General features: G+C 45.4%; 1 protein-coding gene and 1 long non-coding RNA gene across 6 annotated transcripts in view; one reads left to right on the top strand and one right to left on the bottom strand.

Moving 5' to 3' along the window:
• Dgkg (diacylglycerol kinase gamma) overlaps positions 1 to 24204 on the top strand; it is a 188301-nt gene that overhangs the window by 56856 nt on the left and 107241 nt on the right. For both annotated transcript variants that reach the window (XM_034515695.2, XM_034515694.2), the window contains exons 4-10: positions 1358 to 1523; positions 2058 to 2111; positions 9867 to 10037; positions 13793 to 13842; positions 17585 to 17659; positions 18306 to 18428; positions 23923 to 24040. In XM_034515695.2, the coding sequence (XP_034371586.1) occupies positions 1358 to 1523; positions 2058 to 2111; positions 9867 to 10037; positions 13793 to 13842; positions 17585 to 17659; positions 18306 to 18428; positions 23923 to 24040 (757 nt within the window). The remainder of the gene's footprint in view (positions 1 to 1357; positions 1524 to 2057; positions 2112 to 9866; positions 10038 to 13792; positions 13843 to 17584; positions 17660 to 18305; positions 18429 to 23922; positions 24041 to 24204) is intronic.
• Positions 1503 to 14701, bottom strand: LOC143444013 (uncharacterized). Of its 4 annotated transcripts, XR_013113482.1 has the most exons (7): positions 14573 to 14701; positions 13776 to 13875; positions 8364 to 8657; positions 7101 to 7328; positions 6426 to 6520; positions 4792 to 4940; positions 1503 to 4621 (listed from the first exon to the last, which is right to left on the bottom strand). It is a non-coding gene; the product is annotated as an uncharacterized LOC143444013 (long non-coding RNA). The 4 variants fall into 4 exon arrangements; XR_013113481.1 differs by having other exon boundaries at positions 6426 to 7328; XR_013113480.1 differs by having other exon boundaries at positions 4792 to 6520.

Raw genomic sequence — 24204 nt, 5'->3', positions numbered from 1 at the left:
TTTCCGCCATGCCCTCTGGTTCCACCTTCTGTCCTTAGCTTCCTGCTTCCCTGGATGCCTAAAGCCTTCACAGTGACTTGTTCTGGTCACAGCTGAGCCAGACAATTGCTTTCATCTCGGGATCTGTCTAGAAAAAAAAACGAGAATTATAAAAGCACTTCAGGATTGAGCCTGGCCCTTGCTCCCCAATCTCTCCTACTTTCTGAGACCTGACCTCAACAATCAGGAAAACATCATGATAAGCACTAAAGAACCTTTCTTTCCTTCCTGTTCTCTATCGCATCCTTCTTCATCTTAACCAGAATTTTCAAGTACTGACTGGATCCTTGGTCCATAGACCCTCACATGCGCCTGGACAAAGGCAGATTTCCTAGAACTCACTATTTATGAACACCACCTTTTAAGTATGTGGTTTGTTAACCCTTTGAAACTTTCATATTACATCGGATATGTTTTGATTATACCCACTCCTACTCCTCCCACTGACTCCTCTGAGATCCTCCCCTACTCCTCCCACTGACTCCTCTGAGATCCACCTCTATTCCTCCTACTGACTCCTCTGAGATCCACCCCTACTCCTCCCACTGACTCCTCTGAGATCCACCTCTACTCCTCCCACTGACTCCTCTGAGATCCTCTCCTACTCCTCCCACTGACTCCTCTGAAATCCTCCCCTACTCCTCCCACCCCTCCACAACACAGTGTTCTCTTGTTTGATGACCTACTAAGTCCAGCTTATGTTGCTCATATACTCATGGGTGTAGGACCATTCACCAAAGTATGGTAGACCTACTGGGGACCACACCTTTAACAAAAACCGACTTTTACTCCCCAACAAGCCAGCAGCTGCCCATATCTCCTTAGCTAATGGTGAGGATACATGAGCCCATCTCCTCAGATCTATAATGTTAACTGACTTGATCCTATGCAGATCTTGTGCAAGCAACCACCACTACTGAATTAGTAACTCCTGTCATGTCTGGAGAGCAGTGTTTTACTCTAGTGCACCCCAACATCTGACTCTTACACCCTGTCTTCTTTCACAGTAGTCCCTGAGTCTCAGGGAGTTATATCGACCCCATTTTTAATCCAAATTTAGACAGAAGCATTCCCTGTTACAAGCCCTACTCTGCTACTGTGTCTAACAGTCAGCTGCCACGTTTGCTCTGTCTGTGTCCCATCTGTCTCCCGCTCCTCGGACTCTCTGTTTCCTCCTGGTCTTTTCATTCCTGCCCCTGCCAACCCCTTCATTTCCGTTGCTCCCACGTGACCTGCCTCAGCAGCCATCACCCTGTTCCCTTTCCTTCCACAGCCTCTCCCTTCCCACTATTGACTTCTCTCTTCTTGCCCTCCTCAGCCCATTAGCTATGATGTCTTCAAGCTGTTCATGAGGGCATACCTGGAGGTGGACCTTCCTCAGCCACTGAGCACACACCTCTTCCTGGCCTTCAGCCAGAAGCCCAGACAAGAGACACCTGACCACCCAAAGGAGGGGGCCAGCAGTAGTGAGCCCAATGTCTCAGGTACAAGGTCCAGCTTTCCCCAAGATGGTTGAACAGCTGTAACCCTTGGCAACGGGCACAGGCAGCACACTAAAGGGCCACCTAAGTAACTTCCTTAAGGAGGAAGCTGAAGGGAGACTAAGGGGTAAGGACTCCTCTCTTTCTAGACCCTCACTGGAACTTATGTCTGGTGAGCCCTTCAGCAAGAGGAGTAAAGAGGGGGCAATTCTGTCACCAGGGTCGGAGAATAGAACGGGGCAAGAGGGGCCACATGCTAACATGTGGCAGAAAAATAAGAGCCTTTCGAGAAGGCTTCAGTCCGTGGTTAGAGCACATTTGGGACCCCTCCCAGCGAGACTAATCAGAGACTGTCAGAGGAGATGAAGTCATGGCCAGGGTCTTCCTGGAGTTTCAGAGACCATGAGCCAAGCTGACAATAATCCTGGGTTACAAATACAACCTACACAAACCAGAGCCCACGGGAACATTCCCTACACGCCCCTCTAAGGGCCTGGGGGACACGGACTGGCCTTCACTCTTCTTTTTGTTCCCTAGATTATAACGCGGACAATGCTGCCAAAGCAGGTGAGGCGTGTGCTCCAGACACAGGTAAGACCCTGGGACGGGAGATTTCGGGGAGGAGGAGCAACCACATGTCCAACTCCTGTTTATCCATGTAACTGAGGGGGTCTATGGCTCCATAAAGGTTCTTATCTCCCTTGGCCTGAAACAGAGTAGGTCGAGACTGGGAACAGGTTGCCAGATGTTTACTCCTGACAAGTTGCTTGCTGGGGGGAGGCACCTTCTCCAGAGGCCTGGGCATGGGAGTGTGTTTGCCAAGATCTGGCTCTCAGGTATAAGCAGGCATGAGCCTGTATTTTACCAGTGGATGGCTGGAGAGGGTAGGGCAGGTGTGTAAGAGTATGTCCTGACTGAACAACAAAACATGGAAATGGGGGACTGGAGAGATGCGCCAGCAGTTAAGAGCACTGGCTGCTTCTGCCGCTAAGGACCCTCGTTAGAATCCTAGCACCCGCATGGCAGCTCACAATGGTCTGGCACTTTCTGATTCCCTTTTCTTGCCCGAATAGGCAGGCACCAGGCATGCTCGAAGGAAAAAAAAAACACATAAAATTAAGTTTAATTTCAGAAAAAGAAATGTCAGTTTTTAACAGTTAGAGGGTTTCTAATCATTGCCAAAGGGAGCCAGCAAACGCTGGTGTAGAGGAGCTGTTTGCTGGGTGCCTGCTTATTTCCATTTATGATGCTTCACACAACAGAGCAGAAGAGACTTGTGGGCTGGGGACTTAGTCCAGACTTGTGCAACCTCAAATCCCTCATCTTTTACCTGCACACAGTGAGGAAGCGAGGAGCAAGCCAGGTGGTTTGCACCATGCAAAGGTGCCAAGTCAGCTCATGGTGTAACCGCTGTAATACCTATGGTCCGTTGACCCAACTCCGATGCAGCAGGTCTGGAATCTTCCCTGACACATTTATAAATGAGAAGCTACTTCCCGGGGCTCTGGACAGACCCGGGTACTGGAAAGAGCAATGCTCACTATTCTTGACATTTGTTCTCATGTTCAATAAAGATGCCCTGCTTGATCCCCACCTAAACTGGATCAGGCAATGGGACATATTGGTTAAGATTGTGGAGCTCATTCCCAGCTCTGTCACTACCTACAGCAGAACGCTGTGGGCGTGTTTGGGCAATGCCTGTGTTTTGCTGTCCCCTCTGGGGAACAGGATGATGATAAGCATTGTTATGCAAGTTGAATGAGTTAGTAGGCATCTAAAGGCTTGGAACAGTGCCTGGCCCCATAGTAAATGCTCAATAATATTAACGATTGGAGCAGTGGTTCTCAACCTTCCTAATGCTGACACCCCTTGATACAGTTCCACGTGTTGTGGTGACCCCACACACACACATACACACTATAAAATCATTTTTGTTGCTACTTCACAACTGTAATTTTGCTACAGTTATGAATTGTAATATAAATATTGTGTTCTCCAATAGTCTTAGGGGACCCCCTTGAACAGGTCGTTTGATCCCCAAAGGGGTCACAACCCACACGCTGAGAATCTGTTCTTCGCCCATTACCATCAGCCAGACTTTCCGTGAATCTGAAGCCTCAGTCTCCTGCTAGGCCAGCTTGGTGTCCTGTTCTAATGGACTTGTGACCTCTGCACTTTGCTCTTGAGGTTTCAAATATAAAGACTCAGAGTCAGACCTTATTTACTGCATGAGATCTTGTTGTTGAAACAATGAATATACACACAAAAGCAAATCCCAGCTCTTGTGATGAACGCTGAGGATAGAGAATGTGGTTCCATTACGTGTTTCAATTATGCATCAGACAAAGTAGATAAGAGTCACTAGAGCTGAATGAGAAGAGGAACAATTTCAGCAGAGACTAGGATGGGAGCCTCTTCCAGTGGACACCAGCTACAACCCTGAGTGTTCTCTTTTCTGGTCCCAAGAGGGAAACAAGAAGCCTTATAAAGCTTTCAGTGTTTGGCAGAAAGACTGGTAAATAAGTTAGCTTGGGTTTGTTGTTGCTGTGGTCCTAACTTTCCAGGAGGCAGAGATGAGAGGATCATGTGAGCCCCTGAGTTCAAGGCCAGCCTAGGCAACATGGAGGCTCCACCTGAAAAGAAGAGGGAGGGAGTACAGAGATGGCTCCGCCTTAAGAGCACCTGCTGCTCTTCCAGAGGAACTAAGGTCACTTCTACCACATCAGGTGGCTCTAGCTAGGCTCTAGGGGACCAGAGGCTGGAACAGGCATACATGCTCACGAGCACACATCCATGTACAGACATGCACACTATACATAATTAAAAATAATCAAAGTAAATTTTTTAAGAGGCAGGGGAGAGGGAGAAGAACTGGAAAGAGACAATGGGAGAGTATGGGAGACTGGGGAAAGGGAAAAGTAACGTTACACATGGGAATCAGAGCACGCTTCAGAAATGGAAGGCAGCCTGGGGAGCTGGGAATTCAGCTCTTCCAGATGCCTTTGGTGGCAGCTGTCAGGCAAGACTCTTCAAAGTCGTGGGATCACTCCCTCCTGCCAGCGCTGCACCAGCTCAACTAGTCCGGGGTAGATAGCACTCTCCTGGTGGATAATGAATTTAAGGCATAGGTAAGTCTTACATCTCATAGGGCGTATAACAGAGCAAATTCTAACGGGGGGGGGGGGGGGGAAACCTCCCAGCAGGAAGGAGATGGCAAGGCTTTGAGATTTTTAAATTCCCAGAAAGGAAGCATGCAGCCCCAGTTTCTTACCCAGGTATTTGGAACTTCCAAAGGAGTGTTCGAGTTGCAGTCCATGCCTTAAGGTACTAGAGGTCACCTGAAGGTACTGGAGGTCACGTGACAGTACTGGAGCTGGATGGACAAGGCCCTCCCCATTCACAACAGCTGTCATTCTGCATCTCAAAGAGAAACCATTGACTTCCTCCTAGAGAACTGATTTGTCACGCACCATTTTGCTTCCTTATGGTGAAGAAAAACACCCCAGGCCCTACAGGTTAAATCATAAAAGGCAATTATCTAATTTTGGGCCCAGGAAGATATTTAAACTTTTTCTTTTTCTTTTTTAAACTGGAGATTTAAAGAAGAATAATCCATTTTCTGCTAGGTCTCCATCAATAGATGGCTTAATTAATGCCCCTGTTTACCAAAAAATAAGAATTAGGACCAGGTAGATGCTTCATAGAAAGCCCCTTCCTATAAGAGCCAAGTCCTGGACTCATGATCTGGCCATCTGTGGGAAACCCCAGCCTTTTCCTATTGTTCAAGTAGAAGCCTGAAGACACTAGGTTCTGATTGATGTGGCCTCCACCAATCACACTTTCTGGACTCAGCTGTAGCACAGCCCACTGACATGGCCTCCACCAATCACAGCACTTTCTACACTTACAGATAGCACAGCCCATTGACATGGCCTCCACCAATCACAGCACGTTCTACACTTACAGGTAGCACAGCCCACCGGAACTGAGCTCTCTCTTCCCAGGATAGGGCAGAAGAAAAGACTCTGCCACAGAATGCAAGTATTGACTCAAAGCCCCCCAGAGCCCCCCTCATTATGTCAGCTCAGGATATGAAAAGGAAGAATTTTGGCCCTTGGGGTTTTATTTGATTTCTTAATTCATTGAGATTTTCACCAATGAATATTTGAAAGAAATACCTTGGTTTTTTGGTTTGTTTTGCTTTGCTTTCCCAGTTATAAAAGTACTATACTCACACTGTAGATAATTTGAAGACTAACTTTCAAATCCCCCCAAAAGAGAGAAACAACAAACCATAAAGATAACAAAGATTGGTGGTTGCCTGAGACAGGGGTGAAGAGATGAATAGCCGAGCACAGAGCAGCTGAGGGGTGGTGAGACCTGCTCTGTGCTACAGTGAGGAGCATGTGGCCGCAGCCTTCAGTGCAGACCCATGGTATACACAGTCCGAAGAGTAATCTCTGCTGTTGGCTGCAGGCTGTGAGTGACAATGGTGTGTCAGTGAAGGGCCACCAGTTAGGACACATATAGAATTTTATATGTTGATCAGGACAGTATGTGGACGCAGGGAACCACAGGGTATGTGAACAAAATCTCTATACCCTCCACTAGTGCTGCTAGAAACCTAAACTGCTCCAAAATATTTTTTCATCTTTAAAAAAAAAAAGAAAGAAAGAAAACTAAGCTCAAGCATATTTGGACTTAAATGTGTATGATCTCACATGTTTTTTTCATAATTGGGAATAAACCATACATCATTTTGAATTTAGGTTTGTTATTTTCACTAAACATTATAGTTACAAACATCTCTGTCATTCAAGGCTTGGGGCAAACCTCAGTTGTAATGCAATGACCTCTTTTAATAAGTTTAAACAAAAGCACGTTGAGTCTGGAGAGTAAGCCTACCTGAGCAAGTAACACACCATTTACTGTAAACCCAGTGCTAGGGTCCCAAAACTCTCTTCTCTGCCACAGCTGGAAGTCAACCAGTACCACAGAGACTACAAGCAAAAACAGAACAGGCAGGCGCCTTCAATGAAAGGGCTTACAACAGGGTGCTAGGTGTGTTGTGTGGAAGAGGCCATTTGTCTGTCACTGAGGGATGTATCAGGTGACTGGAGGTTTGGGTATTTCACACGTGGACCTTGAAAGCTTATTTGGAGGGTTTAGCAGGGGCGACTCAGCTACTCATATACCCTTGACCGAAGACCAGTCCCCTCTATTCAGGGAAGTTCATTCTCTTCCTCCCAAGTGTATGGCTTTGGGAGGGACGCATGTGGAGTGGTGAGGGAGCAAGGGGACACCCGCTTAGCCAGCCAGATCAGCCGAATCAATTCTGGTAATTAACAGGCTGGCAGATAGATGTCACAGCCTGAAGTGCGCACAGCGTATTCCACGTGTGGAAACATAGAAGGAGAGACACCAATGGGATGATACGGGTCAGTCCTCCTGGATCAGGGCATCTCCATGCAGGAGTAAACTAAACCTTGTTATGAACGAGTGCTGTACCTCACGCTCTACCCAGAACTCTACTGACCCAACCATCTTTAGGAGAAAAAAAAAATGGAGTCACGTTCTTACATAGCTCTGAACTGTAGTAGGCATAAAATAAATTGCATGTTCAAAGTGTGAAATCAAAAACTTCTGGAGTGTGTATGCATTCGCAGAAGCCAGTTGCACGCCAGGAGAATGAGCATATCCACTGTCTATAAGCGATTTCTTGATGAGTCCTTTCTCCAGCCGTGCGCCTCCCCATGCAGCCTGTGGTCTGCCTTTTGTCACTATGAATGTCACTGCGCCATCTGGACTCTGTGTGAACAGAATCATGCAATGTTTCCTTTCTTAGCTCTTCTTTTGTTGGACATAATCATTTTGATACTTAATCATTTGTGTATATTAATAGTCAATATTTTGGTTGCTCATTAGTATTCCCGCATATAGTTTCCATAGTTATCTCACTTGTTAAGACAGGGACATTTGGTTAGCTTCTAGTTTGGGATTACTACAAACAAACTTGTTGTAAATATTTTTTGTAAGTCTTTGTGGGGAGAACCTTTATTCCCCCTGGGGAAAGATCTTGGAATGGAATACTAGGTATAATGTACCAGGCATTCTGCACACTTCAGTTTATAGGAAAGTATGACATTGTTATAGTTAACATTGTGCAGTTTCTGCATCTGTGTCATGAAGAATATTGAAATCCACCTTTGTGATGCCTTTGATTTGGGCCTTGAAGCAATGCTGGTCTTTTAAAATAGCTTGGGTAGGATTCTACTTTTTTAAGATATTTGTTTGTTAGTTTATGAGTGTTCTATCTGCACATACACCTGCATGCCAGAGACGGCATCAGGTCCCGTTATAGATCGTTATGAGCCACCATGTGGTTGCTGGAAATTGAACTCTACTATTAACATGTGGATTTCCAGGGCTTCTACCCCATCGATGAGTCCTGACCTTTTTATTAGAGTTTGTCCTTCCAATCCTGCTCCTTCCCCTACCCCCATCCTAAACAAACTGCTCCCCATTCCCCCAGCCTCCCCTACCCCCATCCTAACCAAACTGCCCCCCCCTCATTCCCTGGCCTCAGGCAGTTTTCTCACCAGGGAGGAATAATCACCACTGAGCAGAAGAAGTAATGGTGGCTGCCCTGGTTATAAGGACGCCTTCTCCATGTCTGTGTGACAACCTGAGCTCCAGTCTGACTTGGAACCACTCTGGGCTCCCAGGCTCCCATCTCCTCCTCAACCCACCAAGAACGCCAGGATCTGCCAGAGCCCCCTCCCTTGGTACAACATGTAAAGTTCTTCCAAATGCCAGGAGGTGGCAATCCTAGGGGCGTCTCACCTCTCATTATGAATGACAGCTGACATCTTTCTAGCTCGCAGCCACACTATAGGCCTTCTTCTCTCTCAGCTCTGCTGTCTGAAGTCAGTGCTTCCTTCCAGCGTGTGGCTCTTAGGTTCTCTGAACAGCATGTGGTAACACTGCCTTTCTGGCAAGCAGTGCCACAGAGGCTGCCTCTGCCTGTCCGTGTCGTCAGCACTTACTGCTTCTTGGCTTCACGATGCCTACGTTGGTTTGTCCACTGGCAGTACTGTCTTTATCCCTTAGTCAGTTGCTTCCTGTGTGTTGTACATCCTACTGGGAATGAAGAGATTTCTGATAGACATGAAAGCAACAAAACTGAAGGTAGAAAGAACAAAGTACCTCAGAAAACAGAATTCACATAGTGAATGAAATAAAACCCCTAGTGTCCTTACTGACAATAAACTTTATATTTTCTGATCTAGGGGGTAGATTACGGGGGAAACTTTTCCCCGGGGAGCATACAACAAGTTGCTTTCTGCATTGTCTTAGTAGTTAAAGTTTCCTAGTTTCTGAAAATGGATTGTCAGTAGAGTTTTTCTCTGGGATGTCAATCTCTTCATTTGTCATTAAGTATATTTGTAGAAGAAAATTATGAGATACCACATCCTTGCAAGGGTCCAGAGACTGACTTACCTGGGACAATGAGGGAATGAAAATGAAGAAATGACAGATAGAAGAATGCAGAAAAGCTGGATTAGGGGTTTATACTGAGATGGAGAAGCCGCAGCATCCCCAGAAGTTCAGTGGAGTTTTTATTATATACCCTTGAACAGGGAGGCAGGGTCATTACATCAGATAAACAAGGAAACAGGACTATTATACACAGCTGAACAAAGAGATGGGCTTCACTAACTCGGCAGAAACACTCTCTATAGTGGAACAGTCTTCAAGCAGTAAACATGGCGGGAGGAGCTACCAAGACCATGTTCTGCATACATTATCGTTCATCCATGAACCAGAGGAAGCCTTTGCCATCCCTCTGAGCCTCACTTGGGGAAGGCTTTGCCACTTTCATGGGTACAAGACACTGGTCCTTGACATGGCTGGCTCATGTCAACGCATATATCCACTGAGGACACTGTGCTCACTCAAGGTTTCCGTAGCTCTTCACAAGGGAGGGTTTGGATGTGGCAGAAGCTCGTCCAGAATTACGTCTGCAAATTAAGTATTTGGAGCAGTATGGTAAATGATATTTTCGTTCACTGTGTTATTGCCAAGACCCACTGCCATCTTTCCTGAAAATTCTGAAAATGAATAAACTTTCTGCAAGGAAATAAAGTCTTAAATGAATTAAAATGAAGCTACCTTAGAAAATAGCTGCAGACTGGATTTCTGTGGCCACACGACACAATGTCTATTAATTACATTCTGTAAGCTGCCCATAGAACATCGCTCCTCAACAGTGAGGAGAATGGGACCATTGGAGGGATAATGTTTGCCAGCGTGAAGGTCCTTGGATGCTCCTCTTTTGTCTTTCAGAATCAAAAACAACTAAGACACAAGCACCATCTAAAGAACTGGAGGCTGCAGCCCCATGGGGAGACCTGGATACTCTGGCTTCAAGCTCATGTGCTCCCACAGTGTACCTGAAGGATGTTGTGTGTTACTTGTCCCTGATGGAGACTGGGAGACCCCAGGATAAGCTAGAATGTAAGTGCTCACTGGCCTAGGGCCTCAGCTTCCTCCCAGAGGAAGAACAAGGCTCTAGACAGTCATTTTGTACACATTGGAGATGCATCTGGGCACTGGGGAGGGTTCTCTGTCCCTTTGGTAGCAGTGATAACAACATGTCCTACAGCCCACCCAGGGCACAGTACCAGTCTAGAAGTTAGATGGGAATCTGAGACCTTAGCCATTTGTAAGAAAGAGGTTGCTACCAAAGACTCTGGATGGTTTTGTCTGGCAGGGCTTCCTGGTGCCTCTAATCAGAAAGCTTCGGCCCCATCTTGAAAAGATACTCAACATCTGATCTTCCCCTGAGCAAGGAGCACCATAGCTATAGGGCTTTCTTCCTCCCATCCTCCCTCTGTGTTCTTTCATATTATATTATATTATATTATATTATATTATATTATATTATATTATTTCTTTAAGACAGAGTCCCTCTATATAGACCTGGCTGTTCTGGACCATACTATGTAGATCAAATTGCCTTGAATTCCTAGAGATAGGTCTGTCTCTGTCTCTGCCTCTGCCTCCCAGGTTCTGAAATTAAAAGCCTATGTCTGCATGGCAGGAAATTCCTCCCTCCCTTTCCTCTTTCTTCCTCCTTCCTTCCTTCCTCTTCTTTCTTTCCCTTGAGTTCTTATAAGCCTGTCTTGATAAGGCCTATTTCCATCCCAACACTCATCCCTTATACTCCAGCCCTTTGCTCACTAGAAGACCTAAGCATAATCTGTGGTGCATCAAAGTCAGTTTCAAAACCCGATTCAGAGGCTGGCAATGGTGGTGAATGCTTTTAGCGGGTCTCTGTGAACTCACAGAAAGCCTGGTCTGTGTAATGAGTTCAAGGCCAGCCAGGGCTGCACATAGAGACCCTGTAATAAATATAAAGCGGAGCAGGCCTTCAGGACACCGTAAGAGCTCAGCGGACAGAGCCTGTGGCCTTGGAGAACTATCCCAGGATGGCTTTCCTGGCCTCTGGAGCCACCAGCATGTCTTTTTAGAGCAAATGAAAAGACCTTGCTGCAGCCCATCTTATGTTTGCCTCTCTTGGGAGCTTAAGTAGCAGCAAAGAAATAATTGTTATAGCAAAAAGTCAGAATTCAGTTAATAAGACGAGTCAATGAAACTTAAACATTACCAAGAGAAGTATGCCAAAGGTGAACTCGGCCAAAACCAAACCGACAGCTTGCTCATTAGCTGTGCTTAAACTCTCCCATCAGCTGGGGGTGTTCACAATACAAGTCTCGAGTGCTAATCTGGTGGGAACGCAGATTTCTTTTCTTTTCTGGGTAAAGTTAAAAGTGAAATATCAAATTATTCCCAGCTGTTAGGAGGGCTTTGAGTCTTCTGCATCATGTTAGTTGGTGACTACCAAGGAGGACGAGTCAGATCCTTTGCATCAGTGACACTCCGAGTGACTTTTTCAAACAGAAAGGAAAAAATTTATAAGTCCTTTTTTTTTTTTTTAATATTGAAAATTTCCGAGGTGGATTCAGTTTTCAACCGTGTGTGAGCTTCACCATTCACACTAGCTGGTGGTCACTCTTGTTCTGGGCATTCCCACCCACCTCAGCTTCTTATTGTTTCAAAGCAGATCCTAGGATCTCGTGATTCCATCCAGAACTAGTGCAGTGTATAATTTCTAAGATCACACTACTGCTCTGCTCAGATACAATGATGTCACACCCTTAGGGAACACTCAGCCAATAGTCACATTTATTTATAGGATTTCACTTTCCAACCAAGCCCGCTGTGATTCGTCATTCCTTATATCTCTTTGGTGTCTTTGAGTTTTTAGTTCCCTCTCCGTCTTTGGCTAATATTTTCCCTTACAACCTTTGATGCAAATAAGGTCACTTAGTCAGCATTTCCATTGGTTTGATTTTTTTTTTGTTTTGTTTTGTTTTTTGCTTTTTCTCTATCAGTCTAGATCATCCCCTCACTTTAATGACTCAAAAGGAATTAAGTTTCTCTAGCTTGAGAACTAGGCATGTGGCTTTTTGGAAGTCATCCCTGAGAGTCTACCTCTTGTCAATGCAAGAGCACCGCCCATCGACTGCATTTACTTGCTAAGTATTTTGAGTCCACCTTCTCACTTACCGTCAGTCTCATAATAACCCCGGAAGGCAGACTTGTTATCTCACTCTACATGTGAGACAGTATGAGAAGGTTAAAAGGAGCATGTCTGACCTGGGCCACTTGAACCAGAACATGTCCTGAAGCGAAATTAGTGGTACGCTTTGACCTTCTCTATATCACGCAGCCAGTACCATGTGCCCCTGGCCAGAATATTCTGAGAAATGAGAATGGGAATAGTCAGAGAGAATGGGAAGGCGGTGATGCCACTTTTAAAAAAACTTAAACGCTACGCAGGCACATAGCATGCAGGGGGCAGGGATACAAGGTCCAGGGAATTTAAAACCTCTGGGGGACAGTCGCACAAGAGGGGCATAAGATGTCTAGCCTGTACTAAGCTGTAACCAGGATGTGGCCAGTAGGAGGTGCACGTAAGAGAACCAATTGTGAACACCATAAAGAATGGGGGTGAAAGGGAAGAAGTGTTTGGTTCGCTTCCTGCCCGGCTTATGTTTGAGATCGCACCATCTCCTCATTTTGGGTGACTGTCCCTGTCAGCGCACATTTAGTCTTTAGTCCCAGTCATTCCCAGGCCTTCCTTGTCTGCTTCACCTCCATGAAGCTCATAAGAAATTTCCAATTAGCATATTGACACCTCCTCCAAACTCCCAAACTTTTGAGGCTCCATGGCAGAAGTGGAGAGTTTCCCATCTGAAATCGAAACGGGATGCACTAAAAATATTCCATAAAGTTTCCTGAAGGCTATGCATGTAAGACATATGAAAACTGTAATATTGCATGTGGACTCAGGAAATGTCCCCCCCCAAATAGATGATTTTATATATATGAAATACTCCCTAATCAAAAAATACCCCAAATCTGAAATGCTCCCAGCTCTCAGCATTTGGGATAAAGTATCAAAAAAATAACATCCTGAGTGTCCTGTAGCTCCAGCAGTAGTGACTACCTCATGTCATCATGACTATGGTAATTATTACCACTAGGTAATTATGACTGGATGCATACAGCAGTACCTACTGTCTAAGGAATGTCATATGTAAATGTTCACTGATACCAGAAAAGAAACAGCATGTTAACTGCTTTCTGCATTCTGAGCCCCATCCGTGACTATAGCTGTAAATATTAATCCTTATGCTCACAGCAATAGAAATAAACTACAGTTTCCATCTTACAAATAAAGTGATCCCAGAAGAGAGGTAACTTGTTTGACATCCCAGAAGTAGCAGCATGCACCCAGATTCTAACATGCCCGACTCTACACTCTCCCTGTGTGCAGTGGAGGTGAAGGCCCCGTTATAATTCTGGTGGTGCCTTGGCCGGACCAGCTGTTGGGTATGGGTTTCAAATTGTGTCCAGTTGATGCAGAACGATATGCATGCTCTCCAGGGTGTCTTGTTCATGACCCGGGCCTCATTTGCCACAGAGTCACTGCACAGGAAGGCCCTAAAGCCCGGGGGCCTCATTCTCTTCCCCAGCTTCCTCTCTTCCTTAAGGAAGTCATATACTGAACCTCAGAGAGTAAGCTGACCGTAATAGCTTATACCCCACTACTGCTTGAATCTGGGCTAAAATCCAGGAGTAGCAGAGTGTCAGCCCATGCTGGCTCCTGGAGGACCTCAGACTAACCTGTGTGTTTCTTGCAGTCATGTTTCGTCTCTATGATTTGGATGAAAATGGACTCCTGGACCAAGCGGTAAGTTTCCACCTTCAACACAAGCCCTGGGATCTGAAAAAGAGTGGGAGGAACAAGTTACAGTGAAGGAAGCATCCAAACTCCCCAGTTCCATCCCTACAGGAGCTGCAGCATCCTGGCTAAGGGATGCAGACCATGAGTGGACCCCTGCCTGCTGCTTTCCAGAGAGTCAGACTGTAGACATAGACTCCATTTTCCTTCTTCCAGATCCAGAAGCCTGGAACCACACAATCTCAGGGGGATATTTTAGTATTTTTCTCAAATGTCACTTCCCTGTCCACAGACTTCCCTTGAAATTTCCTGTTGAAACCCAGGAATCAAGAGGAGTGGGGCAAGAGAAGCAATAAGACCAGGACACGAGGAAGGAGGTTACTGACTTCCTGTCTATACAAGATCAGAAGCCTGGTCCCATCTGTTCTAAACTCTTTACTGTCACCTCACCCCTTCAGGAAAAAGCAAGAACAGGACCAGGGAGAGAGAGAAAGACTAGAGACAAAAAAAAGTACAAGAAAGAAGGAGGCCCCTGAATCCAGGCCTTGTGGTCATGACTGACTGCCAAGGCTTATTATGAACTGTCAGGTCTAAGACTGAAGTGTTTATGGCTGACTGAAACGAGAGAAAGGAGAAGAAAGAAGAAGGGAGAGATGAAGGGAGGGTGGGAAGGAAGTATGAAGGGACAGAGGAAATAAGTGTACTAGGCCAACGAATCAGGCCATCTCTACCCTAGTACCTCCACTGGTCTCTCCAGCGCTGCTGCAGTGCTCTGGGCTGTGGTCTTTGATGGAACAAGCACAGACTCTCACAGGCCACAAGCATTTGTTTACCAAGGGTTCACACCATGCCCGGAACTGCTCTGTAGCCAAGTAACAAAGCTCCATTTCCTTTCACTGTAGTCTAGGCAACACTAAACAGCACATCAGATGCCTGTGGACCGGGGAGTGGTGGTGCACACCATAATCCCAGCATTCAGGAAGCTGGGGCAAATGAGTCATTAGTACCTCTCTCAAATAGAAGGGGTAAGGTGGAATTGGAAATAAGGCTCAGTGACAGAGCATTTGCCTAGCCTGAGACCTCAATTCAATTTTAGCATCGCAAAAATAAAACCATACAGTATAAAACAAATACATATACGTGCACATATACGTAGATGTTTGCTGAGAAGAAAAAGGAAGTAGGAAACACTGGGGGGAGTCGGAGTTGCAGCTTTCAGCTGTGGGGGGAGGGGTCAAAGCTTTCAGAAGTGCTGTCAAGAAAGGCCTCCCTGGGGAAGGGACATTGGAACGGAGACTTGGAGAAGGGGCCAATCTAGGGAAAGAGCCCTCTAGGTAGCAAACACTGTGTGCACAGATACTGAAGCATGCCCAGGATGCTGTAGGATTAAGTGGAAACTGGGCTTGCTGGTGAAGAAATAAAAAGCAACATATTGGCACGTCTCAAGGGTCGCTCTAGAGACTATGTCAAGTAGACCATAAGAGGCATACCAGAGACCTAAGGAAATAATCAGGACACGGAACAATGGTAATCTTACCCAGGACAGCAGCACTGTAGGTGGAAACTGGTTCGATCCAGAATATATTTTAAAGATGATGTTAGTGGACAGAAACAAGTCTCCAAAGAGGCCTCTGACTCAGCTTCACACCTGGAGTCCCTGGCTGACAGGCTCCCAGCTTCTTTGTGAACACTCTCGGTGACAAAGAGGCCACCCCTCCACAGTAGCTGTCCCACTGCTAGGAGTGAGTTGGACAGGGCTTCCTGCCAGCAGGCCAGGCTTCGGTTTGCCAGACATCACACAATATGCTGGTATCCCCCTTTCCCCAACCCAAAAGGGAATCAAAATGGGCTCCCTCCCATTGTCCCTTCTCCGTGCCCCCCACCCCCCCTGCAACCTTGGCTCCCTGCTGCCCTCCACAGCTAACCAGAGGAGAGAAACACAAAACTACATAACCTTGACAGTTCAACATTCTATCACACCTAGATAAAACCTCTTTGAAGCCAGTCTCCTGTTCTCCACTGGCTCTCTTTGGGCTCTTTTAAGTACCCATGCTGGACAAGCTCCAGCAGTTAACACTGTTGTTGAAACACATCATGCAATAGAACCTACCCATCCTTGGCTTTACATAATCAGATGTGGCCTGGCCAGGGTAGACACTGGGACTTACTTGTTCCTGAAGCCACTCCATTCTGCTTCTATTTGCACAACCCACGACGGAGTCTAACTTTCAGTTTCTAAGTCACATTATTGTATAGAATCCTGAACCCCAGTAGACTCACAGATTATTCCACTGAAATGTTCTACCCCCTTCATCATACTCGGCCACTGCCCGATCCTGTAGTTTTGCTCTGGGCTACTGTTTCCCTTTTAGTAAAGTAGTATTTTTTTACAGGCAAGAGGCCGAGGCAAGAGGATCACAGTGTCAAGTCCAGCATGAGATGGAAGAGGAGAAGAGAGACAGACAGGGAGAGGGGAGAGCAAGACAGAGACAGAGACAGAAAAAGACAGAGAGAGACAGAGACCGTGCAGATATGTCTGTGTCAGGGGCTTCAGAGATGACTTGGGGGTTACTACTACTACTCCCACAGAGGACCCAGGTTCAGTTCCTAGCGCTCATGTTGGGTGGCTTACAATTACTTGTAACTGCAGCTTCAAGAGATCTGGTGCTCTTTTCTGGCCTCTACAGGAACCTGCACTAATATGTGAACCATAACCATACACACAGACACACAGACACAGAGAGAGAGAAAAAAAAAGAGAGAGAGAGAGAGAACACAATACAATATAAATATATATTAAAAAAACAAATATCTGTTGAGACACGGCTTGTTGGCTTAGCCCTGAATTTGACATGAAGGAAGTAACCCTTTCCAAATTTTCTTCAGTCTGCCCACACAATCTCCCAGAACAATCTACCTAGGAACATCTTAGGTGGTATCCATACGTAAGACGCTGACTGACACCAAATACTCCCCAGCACAGTATGTTCTCATGGGTCCCTGTATGCACTGACTCACTAGCCTACCTGACAGATCTATAAGGTTTTAGACAGGCCTTGGTACCAAAGGGTTAATCCATCATGCAAATAAGCCCATATACATACGCTTTCCTTCACCAAGTTCTAGGCTCAGGGTCGACTGTAATGCAACAGAAAGAAAAGATGCCGAAATAAATCTAAGTCATAGTGCTTGAGCAAGGACCAACACAGGGTGTGAACCTGACTGCAGAGATAGACAGACAGACAGACAGACAGACAGAGCCCAAGCTGCTAAGGTGTGGAGATGGAGAGCACATGATAAGAACGGCAAGGAGGGGCCTGCGTTCACTGCATTTGCATACATTACAAAAAAAGAAAACAGGATTCCCTGCTGTTTCCTGGTCAAAGCACAGAGTGATGGAGGAGGGAGGGGCTAGGAGTCAGTGCTCCAGGTGCTCCCTTGCTTTGACCCGCTGTGAGCATCTAAGTCCACTGGCCTTTGTAGTCAAGGAGGCTGCCCTTGTGGGGTTCCAATGTATCACTCAAGCTTTTCCTCACGATCCACCCTGCCCATCCTCCTGCCATGTTTGATTTTCAGTTTTGTTCTTATTCTGATGAAACACACACACTCAGAGGCACACATACACACACACACAGAGGCACACACACATGCATACATACACACATACTCAGAGATACACATACACACACACACACACACACACACACTTTGGTTTTCTCCCTTTGATATTTTCCCTCCTGATATTTTCTAGGAGATGGATCAGATTGTAAGCCAAATGCTGCATGTTGCCCAGTACCTGGAGTGGGATCCCACGGAGCTCAGACCTGTGAGTTTCTCCAAACACAGTTTTCTCCAGAGACAGTGAGGCACATCTGGCATGCAGATGCGAATGGTTGAATGCTACTGTGTGGTTCCCCAGACTCATCCTCTCCGCAGCTTCTTTGGAGCCCTATGCTTTGAGCTCCCCTTTCTCCAACAGGAAAGATGCTTAAGGCAGCAGGACAAAGTCTAGACATGGTAGAAACTGCAATTCCCAGCCTACCCAGCAGGGGCAACTCTGTGATAGAAACTCAGAACAGAGGAGCTAGAGCCTGGAATGGAAAAGTTGTCAGTCGTCAGCTGCTAATGTTAGCTACACTGGGGGTGCTATGTACCAGATATTAGATTAAACACTTTTTATACATCTCCTCTGATCTTTACTTATGTTCTGGGATACAGCAATATTATTTCCATCTTAAGATGAGCACCCCAGAGCACGGAGAGCTGGGGTGAGCCACCTAAGGTCAGGACAGAGCAGAGCTGGGCCTCGAACTCTGGTCTCTCACTGCTTTGCTCCCTTGTCACTCTACTCACTCTGAAAGGTAATGTGTGAGCCAGAAAACAACACAACACAGGACAGAAGAGAAAACAGCGAGCAGAGGCATCCGGAAACGGATACAAACGGACCGTTCGTTGTTCTTTGGCTTCCACAGATACTGAAGGAGATGTTGCAAGGCATGGACTACGACAAGGATGGCTTCGTGTCTCTACAGGAGTGGGTCAACGGGGGGATGACCACCATCCCATTGCTGGTCCTCCTGGGAATAGATGACTCTGTAAGTCAGTAAACTACATTCAATGCCTCTGGATTCTGTCTTGTTGCTAGTGTCTGTCTGCTCCAGACTTCCCAATGGGCAAGCCCCGCCCCGCCTCCTGGCTCCTCCTCCCTTTCACTCTGCATGCCTGGAACAGATTCGTTCCCCTGACCACTCTTTGCTGCTCTTTTACAAAGGGAAATTTTTTGTTGTGCTCACTATGAGGGGACATAGATAAAGCATTTGCCTGCATGACACTTATTCTCACCCAGGCAAAGCACAACAGAAACTTCACAGGACATCTCATGTTTTCATCAAGCTAGATCTTAGGAGAGGGGTCAGCAAGCTGGCCCTGCACATAGAGGCACCTAGTAACCTGAGTTTGATTCCCAGAATTCACATCGTGGAAGGAAAGAACTCACTTCCCTGTCATATGACCTCCACACACCATGACACAAATGCCTACCCGCCTCTGCCAATGAGTAAGTTTAATTAAAAAATTTTAAACTAGGAAAATGCAAAGAATTAGCAAAGGAAGGAGGGAAGAAGAGGAACAGTGATCTGCCTCGGGGCTTCTGTGAATGGACTTAATAATCAACAGATATGACAGGTACTTTTCTCCCACTATGTACAGATGGAAAGCCAGGGTTCTATACATAGCAAGAGAAACAAGAGCTGGGTTTTATACCTAGCTCCAAGTTCCCCACTCTTTCCAGCGCCCTGCACTTCAGTCAGAGCAGCGAGAAGAAACCTTGGCAAGTGTTTGGCTTATCCCTAAGGAATAAACAAGATTCTGAGAACTCATTCTGTTTTCTGTTTGAGTTATGTGGGAATTGAACCAAGGACCTTACACATGCTAGGTGAGCGAGCACTCTGCCACGGATCCATATTTCCATCTCTCTGTGTATATTTTTATTTTTGAGTCAAAGTCTCACTCTGTTACACAGGCTGGCCTCGGACTTGCTCTGTGGCCCAGGCAGGTCATGCTGCTTGTGATCCTCTTTATTCAGCACCCAGTGTGGCTATGCTTACAGGCTTGCATACCAGGTCTGGCTTGATAACATTCTGGCTCTAGGGTCGCCCATGATGTGGCTTAAGAGTCCTTTGTGGCTCTTGTTCCAGCCCTTTCATTCTAAAATCGGAGGCCCAGCAAGGTAAAGGACTGGCCCAAGGGCACACAACTAATTAGAGGCCCATCTGTCACACTCAGTAGCATGAGGACCTGTGTACAATGACCTCTTACTCAGGGGCTACACACACAAGAACCCAAAAGCAAAGTAGATAGTTGTCAGTGCTCCCTTAGAACTGGATCCAAAGAGATGCTCTGCTTGGTTGCTGTTCCAACAGCAACACATTGTTGTCTTGGTTTGTTCTCATTTGGGGGAATGAAATGGGATCCTGTAAGCATGAGGAACCAACTTCTGTTCTCTGTGAGCTGAACTTGCTAGTGTCCAAAGCACCACCACCGTCTTGTGTGGCAAGAGCCCACACTTCAGGAGGCAGCAGGCGAAAGCTGAGTATTTCCTTAGCTTCTTTCCAGGGTCCCTGTCAAACAGCAAATCAGCCTTGCTTAAAACTAGAATTCACATTAAAAAAGTGGAACACACACACACACACACACACACACACACACACACACACACACGTAGATTTCATTGGTATTAATTCAAAGCTTTATGTAAGCCTATATTGTAACCGTGTGCTAAGTAAGTTTGTAACTAACCAGTAACATTCAGGCCTCTACAGGAAGCCCCACCAACTTCCTAGATGGCCTGCTGCTGCAACTTTCTTGCCATTTTCAATCACACATATGACCACTTAGAATGCTTGGGGCTCTCTCAAATCCTCTGTCTCCTGGTAAAATTGTAGCCATGGGTAAAAACGTGGCCAGAAATAAACAAGCCACACGGTGGTGCTAGAACACAAGCAGAAGCTTTACCTGAGCCCTGCAGCCATTTGCTTCTTGGAGCTAAGGGGGGGGGAGCTGGATGGGGGTGTTTTCAGATAGAATGATGATTATGATGAGTAATCGGACCTCCTGACAAGGTGCTAAGTTTCCATCTATCCAGGAAGATCCTTGTGGAGGTGTGGAGAGATGTGGAGAGCCTGCAGATCGGCCGCTGGCTCTGTCACTCATCTTTCCTGTGGCATTGGCCTAGTTACAGAATCTCTCTGAGTCTGTTTTCCTATCTGTTTACTAGTAATGAACTCACTGTTTCTCCAATAGTTTCCCCCCCCCCCCCCCCCCCCCCCCAGTATTTGGTAAAAATTAAAATCTGGCAGTGGACTGGAATAATATTCATTATCATCATCATCAGTTCTTGAGACCAAAGAGATAAATAAATTGCCTTAGGAGGCAGTTAGTATATGGATGTACTACAACTTTAGTTGATCTGGGCATGGGATGGGTAGGACATTTTTAGGTCCTCACTATCTGGAATAATGCTGATCTGATTAGCCCAGAAATGTTCATCTGTTTTCTCAACAGTTATTTAGACTGATGATCAAGGAGAAAGGTTGCTGAGTCAGATTGTAATCACTAAAGACTCTTTTTTTTTCTTTTTTTTAATTAGATATTTTATTTACACTTCAGATGCCATCCCCTTTCCCCATTCCCCCCTTAGAAAACCCCTATCCCATGCCCCCTTTTCCTTTTTGCATTTATACACTTTTTTAAAATAATGTTAATCATAAGCGTTATAAGTTTGGAATTGTTCAATCAGAGGTGTAACCCACTGACCAACCTAGATATAACAACTATCTTTGACAGGTGGAGATACATGAATATCTGCCTCCCTGTCTCCCCCCTCTTTCTCTCTTTCATCACCTAGCTTCTCCTCTCCTTCTTCTTCTCCTCTTCTTACTCCTTTTCTTCCTCTCAGTACTCCTCCTACCTTAGCTCCTCCTACACATCACCCTTCCTGTTAAAATGAAACTTTTCTCTCAAAATACAATTAGAGCATAATTATGCCAATTTTTACCAGTGAGGTACAGGATAGTCCTAATACCCAGTCCATCCTTTTGTTGACTAACCAGCACCTCTGTCATCTATCCTAACTAACTGAACCTGGCTTTAGGATGAATGTCAACTGATGACCATCCACTCAAATCTTTTCTCTTCTGGTAAATAGCTATAAGCTTTCAACCGCGTCAGAAATCCAGAATGACTGAGTTAACTATAATTGTGGGAAGCACAAAGCATAGCTTCTAAAACTTAGCCAATTTATAGAGACCTCTGAACACCTGAAAAGCCCCTATACTACCGAACGTTGGAGCATCAAATCTTCAGCCTTCTGGCCCAGAATCATCTGACAGACCTTGGTGATGCAGGATTATTAAGGACTGATTACTCTGTCTAGGCAGATATAATCAGTTGACTATTCTGCATGTGTGTCCTTTTCTGGACAGTAATTTGTCTGTAGATGGAGAGAGGCAATTCTTGCCTAGTGGCTGTTACCACACAACTGGAGTAACTCCAAGGATGCTCAATTTCTTCTTCTTAGAATCCACGACAGGAAGCTGTCAGGAGCAGACAGGTCTCTAATCAATATGAACATTAATATATAAATATTTGTATAATATATAAAAATTTTGTATAATATATAAATATTTGTATAATATATAAATATTTGTAGCATCAGTTCTATGGACTTCTGATGTTTTGAAAACCAACTATCCATGTAAGGTAACCTGGACTGTTGTCTGTTCACTCTTCTCAGCTATTTCTAAATAAAATATGGAAAACACCCTAACAATAAACTCAAAAATATGAATTTGCTATAGTCCCTTAACTCATAGGTTAACCGTCCCAAATCAGTTAAAAAAGTTAAAAAAGGGCTGGGTCTAGGCATTATATTCCTAAATGTGTTATACAGGCACAATGCCCATGAGCATATCAATATTCATCTCATTTTTATATTATTAAGAGGCTCGTACCAATGAAAACCTTAAATTTGAGATCAAAGTAAATTTTGTACCATTTAAGAAATTATAACTTCATCTTGATAATAATTATACAGATTTCTACCAATAGGTTATGGCTATGCAATAGGTCCTAGCTAATCCCCCCTGTTCCAACAAAACCACTACTTGTCCCTAGAAAGACAGACCATTATTAACCACATTAGTCCCCAAGCTCAGGGAACAGGGGTGCTGACTCTTCTTTAACTTCTTCAAGCTGATTAAGGGCGTTGAGATTTTAGAAGAGGGGTGGGGGGGGGAGTAAGTTGATAAGCCTCTGATGCTGTGTCTTCACTGAATCCAGATGGAATTCCAGGACATCAGAGGTTTGGGCAGGTCTGCTCAGTATGCTTGATGAGTAGATACACCAAGGCTGTGTATTCTGCAATATACAATTCTCAGAACAAGTTTTAGTATCAAGAAAAAAAATTTCCCACCCCCAGGGGGCTGACATTTTTTTTTAAAGATGTTGGTTCTGAAGACTTTTTTTTTTCACGCTTGTTAAAATTGGTTGTAGTATTTACGTTTCAGATTTTATCCCCTTAGCCTACTTCCTCCCACCACCCAGAAACCTATCCCATCCCCCTCCTCATGCTTCTGAGGCAGTGACCACACCTACCCCCCTCACTATCCCCTCTCTGCCCTCACATTCCCCCCCCCCACTGTGTGTTCATTTTTTTATGGGACCAAGAAACTCCTCTCCCACCTATGTCCGACAAGGCCATCCTCCCCTACATATACCTCTGGAGTCTTGGGTCCCTCCCTATGTGTTCCCAGGCTGGTGGTTTAGAACCTGGGGGGCTCTGGTTGTTTGGTATTGTTGCTTTCCACCTGGGGTCAATAACCCTTTCTGCTCCTTCAGTCCTCTCACTAAGTTCTCCATTGGGAAACCCATGATCATATCAGTGGTTAATTATCAACATTGTCCTCTGAGTGTGTTAGTCTATGGCTGACCTCTAAGGAGACAGCTATATCATGTTCCTCACATTATGCACTTCCAGCCATCCACAACAGTGTTTAGATTATCACTAAAGACTCTTAAGACAGCAGGTGAGGTAGATAGATGATTGATAGATGATAGATGCTAGAGAGATAGATAGATGTTAGAGAGATAGATGATAGATGGATAGATGGATAGATAGATAGATAATTGATAGGTAGATAGACAGATGATAGATAATTGATAGATAATAGATAGGTAGACTAATGGATGGATGATTGATAAATGATAGATAGATAGATAGATAGATAGATAGATAGATAGATAGATAGATAGGCAGGCAGACAGACTTCTCAAATTGCTCTTCCATTTATACTTCTGGCATCCAGGAAGGAGAGGGCTTACTTTAGCTCCCTTCCCACTACCGTTCAGATGCTCTTTCCTTTGTATGTGCTAATTTTAGAAAATATACACTAAGAATTTGTTAATGAATCTGGGTAACTTATCTTCCAAGTTTGAGAAGAGAACATAGAGAAAAACAAGTACCTACACAAGGAGGTCTCAGGCTCCCGGCAGAGATCTCAGCTCAGTGTCTCACTGTCATTACCCTTGCAGGGCTCCAAGGGGGATGGGAGGCATGCCTGGACCCTGAAACATTTCAAGAAGCCCACTTACTGCAACTTCTGCCACATCATGCTGATGGGGGTTCGGAAGCAAGGCCTGTGCTGCATCTGTGAGTAACCGTCCTGACGCCTTTCCTCTCGGGTTCCATTTGTTTTGCACATGCTCAGTGGATCCATTCCAGGCAGAGTCCAGGCATTTCTGCTTCCCAGATGGTGGGATTGCCCTGTTTCAACAGCAAGGCCTCTGTACTCTGCTTGGGGGCTAGCTGAGTCA

The sequence above is a fragment of the Arvicanthis niloticus genome, chromosome 12, assembly GCF_011762505.2.
Source record: "Arvicanthis niloticus isolate mArvNil1 chromosome 12, mArvNil1.pat.X, whole genome shotgun sequence".
Taxonomy (NCBI): domain Eukaryota; kingdom Metazoa; phylum Chordata; class Mammalia; order Rodentia; family Muridae; genus Arvicanthis; species Arvicanthis niloticus.
This window is presented reverse-complemented; position numbering and strand designations above follow the sequence as displayed.